The sequence below is a fragment of the Chrysoperla carnea genome, chromosome 2, assembly GCF_905475395.1.
Source record: "Chrysoperla carnea chromosome 2, inChrCarn1.1, whole genome shotgun sequence".
In the NCBI taxonomy this organism is placed as follows: Eukaryota; Metazoa; Arthropoda; class Insecta; order Neuroptera; family Chrysopidae; genus Chrysoperla; species Chrysoperla carnea.
In genome coordinates, this window is record NC_058338.1 from 48,699,362 (window position 1) to 48,711,801 (window position 12,440).

Consider the following 12,440-nt stretch of genomic DNA (forward strand, 5'->3'; position numbering starts at 1 on the left):
AAGTACCATAAATATCTGTGGAGAGGGAATGTTTCAGAAGGTTCGTTTTAAAAACTAGCAGTGGAAGTTAAACAAACCCAAACATGGACTCCAAAACATGAAAGGCTTGCTGACTTATTTTTAGAGTTAATTTAAGTTATAAATAATGGACAAAGACTTCCGGGGGTGGGAGTTATTTATTGAAAATTTCCGCCTCTTTGAAAATCTTATTTTCTTTTAAATTTCTTAAATATTACTAAGTAATATTTTATAAAATACTGTCGAAAAACGAAATACCTTTTTCCTTCTCTTTAATTGTTTATAACTTTTGTAATTTTTTATGTGCTGAAAAACGCTTCTGGTACATTTTTCTAAACATTTTTTCAACACACTTTTTTTTCGACCATTATTTCTATATTTCACCGATTAGAACTTGTTGACAAGACTATATGTGTGTATTTGACAAAAAAAATTGGACAATCCTAGTATTAAAATCCTACACATACTTATACTGATAATAATGTGATAGTACGATCATAGACAGAAGCGGGTTGGTGCAGAGAGTATTATTGTATGCTATAATGTGCATGACATAAGTGTATGATGCCTGACGGCCGCGGCGGTCGGCGGCAGCGGTATAATATGTACGATACACGTATGTATGGAAAATATGGTGGCCAATCCAATGTACGTAGTATCTATATGCTATGTATCGCGCAACTGAAAGAAAATGCTCTGAAAACACATTCACCACTATACAACTACAATACAATTCTCAGTCTGGCAGCCGCAACTGTGCAAGTAAGAGACTGAGATTATGTTGTTTGTAGTGTTGTTGTTTTTGTTGTGAACAGTAACAAAGTTGGGGCAGTATGCTAGGTAACAGCGGCGAGCCGGCCTCGTGCCCCAACAATAATAAACAATAAAACTCATTATTATAAATAAAAAAAATTAAAACGTCGTACCTTAACCTCGCTTCAAATTTAAATAATAAAACGTGTACAGGTGTTTTTAAACAATTTGACAATACATCGAGATTTAATATCAATTAATTTAATTAATTCATTAAAATTAAGTGCAACAATCCCAAATAATTTTATACGTAAATCAATTTGTGTAAATTTTTAATTTAAATCAAACAAACTTTTTTCAAAAAAATGGCAGAACGCGAAAGGATATCACCCAAAACAACAGCAATCCGTGTTGGATTTTATGATATAGAACGGACAATTGGGAAAGGTAATTTTGCTGTTGTTAAATTAGCAAAACATCGAATTACTAAAACGGAGGTAAGTGTGTTTTTTATTTATTTTTTGTTTGTAATATAAGAGAATTTTCTTATTAGGGGTTATATTTAATAGTTAGTTCATTGGCACGACACACGCAGTAATTTGTTATAAGGGTGAAATCAAAGGATAAATTTCATTTTCCCACGACTTATATAAAAATACTTTCAACCAGGTGATAGTCATGTGATAGTATACTTTTTATGTAAGGGATGAAAAATCACACTTTTTTATCCCTTTCTCAGTAATAATTTTTAAGAAATTTTGTTTCTTAAATACTTTATTGGCAGGCTATTTAAATATATTAAGCACGTACACTTTCTGTCGTTTGTGTAAAAATATCCTTACACTTTTCCTTATTTTCTATTATAATTTTTCAATGTCCTCAACAAAGGGTTGAAAGGTTATCAAACTGTTGTATAGTATGAAGTACATTTACATTATATTGTATACATTTACTACTATAGTGAAGGAATAACCTATAGTATATAGTAATAGTAGGCTGAAAGCTCTTTATTACTACCTGTAACAGCTTTTAAAAGCGTGATTTAAACCCAATGTGCTCTTGTCATATATTAAAGTGAGACGTGAATATTATCTTGCTTACATATTATAATCAACGTATTTATTTCACTCAATTCCACAGTTTTTTTTTTTCTATATCGAAAAATCATTTAACTATATTTTCAATAATTATTTGATGATTGTAACTTTTGATCAAAAATTTTGAATCAAACTTAAAAAAAAATGTATACCAATTTTATTTTATCGAAGCTTTCATATAAATAAGTGCGCCTTTCGCACGTAAAGTGGATATAAAAAACATTTGTTGGTGTTGGCGCAGGAAAAGAAGTTAGTATTATATGATATTTTATTGTATGTCTACTGAAGCATCCCTCTGTCTATGTATGCATAAAATGAACATTTTATAAGTAATATTCTCGAAATTTAATATAATTTTGCGAATATAAGATAGAAAAATAGTGTGATAAAAAAACATCGTAGTTCAAAAACTCAGAAATTGAGTTGATTAGTTAAACAGATAAGTTAAGAATGCTTAAGGGCTCGTAATTTTACTTTGTGAGGTTTTCAAGTCTATCCACTTACTGAATCTGTTTCGTATTTCAAGCCAAGCAAGATGCTGCGTGGAAGAAAATTTTATTATTTTTCGAGGTCTGAATCTTTTGTGTTATGTAAAATTCGTTCTGTGTTTCAAACTTTTTGTTCGAAATATAAGCAATAGGAGTAATGATGAGAATGCAATAGAAAAAGCACCCCATTTTTCAAAATATAAAATATGTTTGATATGCTAAAGTTTACATCTTGATACTTTTTTCAACACAATAACATAATTTATTCGAAAAAAAAAAAAAAATTCGTGAGCAGCTGACTGTTGTCACTAAGATCATATTTCCTCTTCATTTAATGCTTCTTAGTATTTAATGTTTTCTATTGAAATGAGGAAAACTTTTAAAGATAGCTGCTGAAGGTAAAAGCGAAGGCAAAAAAATATAGCATGGTTTTTCAAAAAAATTTCCAGCTTTATATTTCGAAAATGGAATGGAAAACCATAAAACCTGAAAATAATTGGCTCATTTTTAGGGAGAATATAAATACTGCAGTATATAGTTAAACAGTATACAGTTAAACGAGGTTGTCTTTATGATAAACAAGTGAAAAAAGAAACAATTGACTTAGTTAATTGTTGAAATACCATGCATAGTCAGTGTTGATTTCTTTATCACATAACACATACAAAAATGTATAGACAGTGTTGATGCGCAATCGTTTGTTTTTTATGACGTCACGTAAATAACAAAAGATATTCACTTTTAAATAGACACACACACAACTGATATTCCTATATTAATACATACTATAAAATTTGCACCTAATTAACGCCCTCGTGGGTAAACAGTGATGTTTACAAAAAAATGTTTCAAACAAAAGTTTTTTATTTTTTTATAAGGAACATTTTTTACATTTAAACTTTTGTTCTATCTCTAACGGTTTACAAGATGGGTCCTACGGACCCAAGACCCAATTGACCTATGATGCTCATTTACGAACTTGACCTCACTTTTTACGTCCTGAGTACGCTGTAAAAATTTCAGCTCGATACCTTTTTTCGTTTTTGAGTTATCGTGTCCACAGACGGACGGACGGACGGACGGACGGACAACCGGAAATGGACTTATTAGGTGATTTTATGAACAGCTATGACAAAATTTTTTTCCTAGCATCATTATTTTTAAGCGTTACAAACTTGGGACTAAACTTAATATACTATGTATATTTCATATATGCATGGTATAAAAAGAGATGAACTTTTTTAAATGGAACTATTTTTTGTAGCAGATTTATGCTCTTTGCGGCAAATAATTTGAGTTTTTAAGACTCAAAATTGTAAGAAGAGTGGAAGAAAAAAATCATGCGTACCAAATTTGTTTTTTGATAATATGAATAATGGAAAACAAGAACTCTAAAAAAATTATGACTTGGACTAGGTTATATTTACTGGCCACGAGGGACAAATTTAGGCTATAGACCCCCATTGTCATACCATATATGTGTTTCACCACCTTTTCCGCTGCACTTCCATCATGCATATAACTTGGGCTACACCAGCTCATCACAATCATTAATTAAATTAATTTTTGTTGTGCCGGCGGTAATCGAACTCGCCACCCTAGGCATAGCGGAATTGGTTACGCTTTAACCAAGTGAGCTACTAGAATCGCTTTTGAGAATTTGGTGGTTAAAAATTTGATTTGTAGAAAATTTATTTATTTGCGAATAATTTGTAAATTACCTGAAAATACTTAAAGTGAGTTAGCAGAAATTGAGACCTACCATAAAAATTTTCAAAAGTTGTCAAGAGCGATAGACAACACTGGCCTGTATCCATAGCTTTGACTTACAATTATCAATTAACTTTATGCGTACAATAATGATATATTTTTAATTTAAGTCGCATTTCCTCCGAAAGCTATATACCGTCGATTTTCGAAAAAATGATTTAGATGAAAAATGTTAGTTTTAATGAGGTTCAACTTTCTAATTAGAAGCGTTATTCTATTTTTAACCATGTAGGATCTATATTTGCTATTCAAGAAACCCGAAGAACTAAATCCAATCCGATGCCAGAACATGATGTGCCCCATCAAACTCAGCAACTTTTGTTTAAGCTATTTTTTGATTGAACTACACAACGAGCTATTAGCCAGTATATATTAAAATGACCCACTCTGTATATGAAAATTTATGTTATTTCTTTATTTCTCAGTAAAACTTTCTTTAAATTATTTCAAAATTATTCTTTATTGTAGTAAATTTCTTCGATATTATCAACAAAAAAAATCGTTTTGACTTTACTGAATTAATAAATTTAGCATGGTTTATTATTTTTTAAGTTTGTTTAACAAAATTCACCGATTTACATGTTCGTTTGAAGAAAGTATCGATTTTTTGGTAGTAAATCATTCTAAGGTAATTCATATTTAATTGAACCCGTTTGTACATATAGTACGTATTTACGTATACGTTACGTACGTAAGTACGTTCATTCGTTCATACGATATATACGTGTAATCTACGTGCTGTATTTCAAGAGACGTATATAATAATAATATATATTCAGTCGAGACATGATCGATACATTTCTATAATGTGAACGAACATTCCCGAACGAATATTATTATATAGACCTTATGCAATGATAAAACGGCGGGCGGCACGGCGTAATATGTATGTGGATGAAACAATGCTAAATTATTTTACGTGTATTGTTGTTCAAAAAGGGATTTACAGGATGGACCAGAGAAGTGTGAAATTTTGAAAATGCTGTAAAATGAAAACCCAACAATTTTTTTCACCATTTTTTTATCATCTTCAGTTTGATCGGATCATACTGCAATTTACAGTGTAAACTCACTCTAAATTTGTATACCCTTTAAAAAATATATCAAGGTATATTAAATTTAGCTGAAGTTTTTAACGCTTAGAAATATTGATGCAACTATAACAAAATTGTGGTATAGGTGTTCATAAAATCGTCTGATAAGTTTCATTTCCGTTTTTCCATCTGTTCGCCTGGCCGTCTGTTCGTCAGCACGAAATGGAAAATCGAAATGAACTATTTATATTTTGCCGTAATGTCGATCAATTTAAAAAAAAAAAAACAAAAGGTTTTAAGAATATTTAGTACCGGCCGGCGAAAATTTTTGTATTTTTAAGTAAATTTTTTATTTAAATCCCAGTGTGGTTTTACATCTGCATCATGCATCATAATACTTTTTCTCATAATGTAATATATATCAAGGTATATTAAGTTTAGTCCCAAGTTTGTTACGCTTAAAAATATTGATGCTACGTTCATAAAATCAGTCCATTTCCGATTGTCTGTTTGCCCGTTTGTCCGTCTGTGTACACAATAACTCAACAACGAAAAAAGGTATCAAGCTGAAATTTGCATAGCGTGCCCAGGATATAAAAAGCGAGGTCGAGTTCGTAAATGAGCAACATAAGTCAACTGGGTCTTCTCAATCTTGTAAACCGTTAGAGATAGAATAAAAGTATAAAAATGTCCCTTATAAAAAAAGAAACAACTTTTGTTTGAAACATTTTTTTGTAAACCTCACTGTTTACCCACGAGGGCGCAAATTAGGTGCAAATTCTATCTGTGTGGATATCTAAGAGTGGATATCTTTCTTTACTTCTTTGACTGCCTATACATAGTATTTCAACAAGTAACTCAGTCAAATGTTTTACGTTCCTTTCAATTCATCCTGTATTATGTAACCTGTTATATAACATACTTTATTATGTTAATATAACATAAATGTTATTTTGGTTACATATAAGAAAATGAGTTTATATGATATGATCAAAACTTGGCCACCGCCGCTTTTCGTTTCGATATACAACAAAAAACACAATAATAAAAATGCGTTTGATGACTGTGGTTGGTATTTTCTGAATGATACTTCAATATAAAAAAAGGTTTTTGTTTATTTTAATCATAGATAAGTGAACCCACATCATTATATTTATTAAATAACAAGTGAAAACGCACAATTGACTGAGTTAATTGTTGAAATACCATGTACAGACAGTGTTGATGACACAAACATTTGTTTTTTTCGTCATATAAGTAAAGAAAAATAGCCAAACATACTTTTCATTCACACTTAACTGATATTCTCATATAATTCATACCATATAATTTGTTAGTAATTACAATATCGGAGTTGGTTGGGTTGAGTTTGTCGACTATAAAGGAGTTGGTTGGGTTCTGAAGTTTTTAGGCCTTGCGTTCAAAAATGGGACAATATTAGAGAAATTTTTTTCGGTCTTTTTTTCCCTAAATCCTCTTATGATGACTACTTATTTGATCTCAAAATTTTTCGAATTGTAGTCATACACTTATAATAAATTTATTTTTTATTATTTTAATTATTTATTATTTAATTATACTCATGTGACTCAGTCCTTATAATACAACAAAATACGCATAGGTAGTAGGAACTAACTCTTCATAACATAACAACTATAATGATATTTACTTAAAAATCTGGAGCGAGAGTTAACCATACACACACACACATACCCATTGAAAAATTAAATGTCAACAACTATTATATTGAAATTGAAAAATGAAATGTTTGAAATTAGTTCGAAGAAATTTTATTCCTGTGTACTTTATGATCCACCCACGTATTTATTTTAATCACTATACAAGACATGAGGAATTCCGTATTCATGATAATAATTCTTACCTATTCCATGCACAGATTATAATTTTATTACATAAATAGGTAGGCAACCCTACTGAACATTATGAAATGTTGTCCAAAAAGCTTCTTGGAATAAGGCACTTAAAGTGAACTATTAAAAAAAATGGTGAGAATTAGGTATTATTTGAATAATTTCTATTTAGTTTATCATTTTTTTGTACTTATTTGTCTTCAAATAAAAAAAAGTGAGGTTTTTTAAATAAAATAACAAGTATTAATAAACTAATACTTTATTGTACTATTTGAAACAATATAGTATTCATTTTATTAACATATTTATAATTATTATTTACTATTTTGGCGTTAAGTTAAATGCAATGTCTGTCTAACCATTTTAGTTCGTTAATAGTCAATAATAATCACAAATAAGCACGACCTAAAGGTAATTACCAGGATTTACAATACCTAAACACTTAAATAAACTAAAAGTACATTACCTAAAGTAATTAGATAATAATATAAACACACCTAAAACGGCCTAAACTACTAAATTACACTAAGTAATCTACAGTTAAAATAATAGGTAAAAAAGCACTAGAATACTAAAATATAGTCATAAGATTATAACCTAAGTACCTACTAAAATAATGTCACAAGTAATAAGAATAATAGTTAATGAACACAATGAAAACGGCCTAAACTCTTAAATAAAGTCGCTACACAAATGGTCTAAAAAAAAGTTAATAAACGCAGTCAATTGAGAATACACTCAAAGAAACTTAACGAATTTTAACGATATGCAAAGTTTGAAAGACCTATTGTTTATTTATTTTAAAATATATAAAATATTGTGTCCCCAAAGACCATTGAAATAGGTAAATTATTTTCCAAACTAATAGATAGTCCAATTATTTAATCGTACAGAGCCATCTGGAGTAAGACATCATCTTAGAATTAAAAATTGTAAAAATTTCTCAGAGAGTAATAGATCTGTTTTAAATTAAAAATTTTAATCTGTAATTCCATGGTACAAATTATCTTCTCTTTAATTTTATTAGATGAGTTTCAACACACTACATGCGAAAAGAAAAAAGTAAAATTCTGCCGTAAATTTCTATCGAACAGTTTGTGTATTGCTTAAGGATTTAAAAATTTATGCATCGATTGAGCTTAAATTTTTATACGATATATAACCTGTTATACAACCAATATACAATCAATATTTGTTAATATTTCCATTAGGTGCAAATATTGTAATATATACTTGTAGGCATCAGAAGGGTTAAATTAAATTGGTTTCTCCTAGATTAAATAATACCAGATGGTGGGCGCAATAGTATCAGTCGAAAAAATTGTTTACAAGAGTATGATATTTGAAATTTTTGAAAATGAATGAACATTTTCTTATAAATTGATTATAGATGATAATTCTTGTAGCACACAGTACAATATAAAAATGACACGCATGATAGTGAATATATTTTTGTTATTAATAAACAATTTGACATTGAAATTAGATGACTTCTCTTTATTATAAATATGTATATTTCATGGCTACTATTTTATTTAAATACATTTATTTTTATATTTTATAAACTTAGTTAGTTTGCAAAACTAATTTTATGTACTTTAACAGTGGCGTATTTAAAAGGATAGGAAATAGGAATTTTTTACCAACTTTGAAATAAGAGAAAGTAATAAAATTTCCTTGATTTAATGGATGATGAACTAATCATTTTTTTTTATTGTTACAACCATTCATATTCATTCCAATACATTCTAAATAATTATTATTATTGATACATATGATATTTACAAGGTCATCGAAATAATTCTAAACAAACTTTTATCGCCTCTTCCATCAATTATGTTTATGATAATATGTTAAGTCATGATTGAAACATACATTTTAAAAGCTAATACAAATTATAATTTAAAAAAATTAGGAAAACACGATTTATTAATTAAGATGTGAATTAAATGGTATAAAATGGCTGAAGCAGAGAACAATTAACGCTTTTTTGTACTTTTTAGTCCACATTTTTTTTAAATAAATTTTAAAATACTCAATATCACCACTTTCGCTGACCAAATATGTATGACTTCTCGTTACCTTCACCATTAAATTTTTTTGTAGAAGTAGGTACCATATTATTAATTTATTGCCAAAGCATTCTTATTAAATCTGAAAAAATATTAGATTATTCAGATCAGAAGTGGGTTGAAACTGAATTAATAAGAAATTATTTTAAATTCAAAGATAAAAACCTTTAAGTCGAAGCAAAAAGTAAATTTTTGAATGCCTTTAATTTTTGAATTTTTTCCAAAATTTAATCTCATTTACGCACGTTTTATTATCCACAGTCACAAATAAAAATTAAATTAATGAAAGTAATTAAAATTATTCAATAACATTTATTTATTAATATAATCAATATACATACATATTATACAGGGCTAGTAAAAAATATATTAACACTTAAATTTGGGAAACTCTAATTTACGCATCACTCTAAGCTAATAAAATTCAATTATTTATAAAATTCAAATTATTCCTTGATAAAGTTATCTTGCCAAATGTTTTATTTGCAGTTGATTGTAAAAAAATATTTAAAACGTGAAGTGGTAATAAAATACTGTAACCATTTTCTGTAGGTTCGACGCAATTAAAACACTCACATGTGAATTCTTTGATACTTTGATATATTTTACTGTTTAACAAAGGTACGTTTTATCCCCACAAAATTAATTTACAATATTTTATAATCACAATAGACCTTTTTCACATTTTTTTTTCTTTTTTTAAAAAGAAAATAAATATCTTGATAAATGGGCTAATTTTTTTCCCCGATTTTTTTGAAGCCATATGACCGAGAAAACAGACAATGAAAATCATTAAAATTCAAATTGGCGAAAACGATCCAGAAACACACGATGTTACACGAAAGTTGGTTTGACGTCATTTAAAGTTGATAGTAGTGATATATTAATACAATTGTTGGTACTGTTTTATTGTCATTGCTTGTCGGATTGACATTACAGATCACGTGTGCGGTGGAGTTTACTGTTAAAAATGCGTAATTTTTGAGTTACAGGCTCTACTCGACCTATATTTTCATAAAAAATTATCAAAAAGCATTTCTGTTTTTCATGAAAAAGGTCTATAAATATATTTTTAATAATTTAACAACTAACTACTCGTATCGACTCTTCGCACTTAACTGATTGTTATTTCCACAGCACACTTTTCACATAGGTACTTGCCTAGGATACGATCTTCAATTTTTACTTTCCAGAGCCGCCTATGATGTCCGACTCAATTTTTCATTGTTTTTCAAAGTATATTCGTTTACTACAATTCTCCTTAGTTGTCTACGATACCAGATTCGTTATAGATAATATTGTCACATATCTGTAGAATGAAAATGAAACTGATTTTCACTTAAAGTTACAAAAATATTGATTTTCGTTATTATTGTAAAAATTGTTTTTATTTAATGTCATTAAATTTTGAAAATTTTTTTGATTGTGTTACGTAATATAATATATACTTGTGAAAAATCAAATGCGGCAAAAAAATTATTTAATTTTATTTAATTTTATTTATCCGGTGAGAATTGGTATTAAAACGTTAATAACGAAGTATTTTCTAGTAAGCTACGTCTTCCAACATTTTGAAATGCGATTGAGATGAGGTTAGCAAAAATTATTTTGAATAATTGAAATATAAACTACCTCTAATTCGATTTTAAATAAAATTATAATAAAGTTACATTCCACATAAATATGAAATTTTCCAAGTCAGTAACTTTAAACATGTGATTAATACAAGGAAAATGAATATGCTTTTTTTCTTGGAAATTTTGTTCACTTTATTTTGCATACGGATACAAAAACGTCTATGCTCGTAAGATTGATAGTTACACAGACCTAATCACAAAAGCACGAAAAGATCTCCTGCTTCCGGTTCACCTCTTACAGTTTAGTATATTCCTATCTCTATCTCTATCTTCTCTATATATTATAAATGCCAAAGTAAGCATGCTTGTTTGTTTGTTTGTTACGCTTTCACGCTAAAATTAGCGAATGGTTTTTAATGAAACTGTACAGCAATATATCTAATATATCAGAATAACACATGAGATATAATTTAAAAAGATATATTAATAAAAAATTAAAAATTAATTTAATTTGACATTACCATAAATTATAGATTTCAGTACAAATAGTTAATATAATATATTTCACGGCCATCTCTTCTGATATACTCAATGAATAATTATATACATATATATTTAAAAAAAATAGAAAACCATACATATATTTTACCTGTGTAAAACAATCCTTACCGTTATTTCGAGAGTTATAGAAAGGGAATAAGCGAGAGCAATCTTTATCAATGTTTACTTTTAAACCTAGCGAAGCGGGTGGGTATCATTCTAGTATAATATAAATGTGAAAGTAAGGTTGTTTGTTTGTTACCCTTTCACGCAAAAAGTACTGAATGGATTTGAATGAAACTTTACAAGAATATAGCTCACACATGAGAATAAAAAATGAGCTATAATTTATAAAGATATATTAAAGAAAAATTAAATTTGTTTTGGTGATATTTCACTGCGTCGCCATCTGTGAACATCATTTTAAAGCTAAATAAAAAATTTGTGATATATTTAATGAATTATGACTATTTTACATTTAAAAAAGAAATTGGAAACTGTACCTATATATATTTTATCTGTCGGTATTTCCAGTAGGTGGGCGCTGGTTTACTTTTATGTCCAGCGAAACGGGTGGGTATCAAGTTTGTTGCTATATTAATACCAACAAATTTAATTTCTAATCCCAGATTTTCTCCCCAATTCTGTAGCTTCATTATGCAAATATATGTTGGCACATTTAATAGTCAATATACTTTTGATTACTCCTGTATATATAGATTAACGTTCGCATCAAATATAAACACAAAAATTTTTACGACCTTAACAATTTTTATCTTAATGGAAATATTTCAAATATATGTATATTATCAAAAAAGTATAAAAAAAAATTTTTTTTAATGAATTATTGACGATTTGTGATAATAAAATATTCAACACAATTTATAAATGACAAAAATTATTATTATATGTTTTATGAAACAATTTTAATTGCATTTACGTAAATTTATAAATTATTGCAAATGTTTTTCATATTTTATATATTTTTTTTTAATAACTAAATTTACAGCGAATAATAGTTTATTTTTAAATGATTCATTATAATTTATTACATCATGTTTTGAGTATAAAATGACGTGTCCTGACGTTCAAATATGAAATTTTAATCGTAATTTTAAACATATAAATACATTTTTAATTATAATTAAAATAATTTTTATTTATGAAAATTCTATAATCACTGTTTTAAATTGTGGACTTTTTCTGATAACAAAAAATAA

General features: G+C 27.9%; 1 protein-coding gene across 1 annotated transcript in view; it reads left to right on the forward strand.

The window, feature by feature from the left end:
- Positions 1-1,067: 1,067 nt before the first annotated feature.
- The window catches only part of LOC123291995 (serine/threonine-protein kinase par-1), a 134,332-nt gene continuing 122,959 nt past the window's right edge, over positions 1,068-12,440 (forward strand). The window contains exon 1 of the mRNA XM_044872492.1: positions 1,068-1,268. Within this exon, the coding sequence (XP_044728427.1) occupies positions 1,137-1,268 (132 nt within the window). The 5' untranslated portion in view covers positions 1,068-1,136. The remainder of the gene's footprint in view (positions 1,269-12,440) is intronic.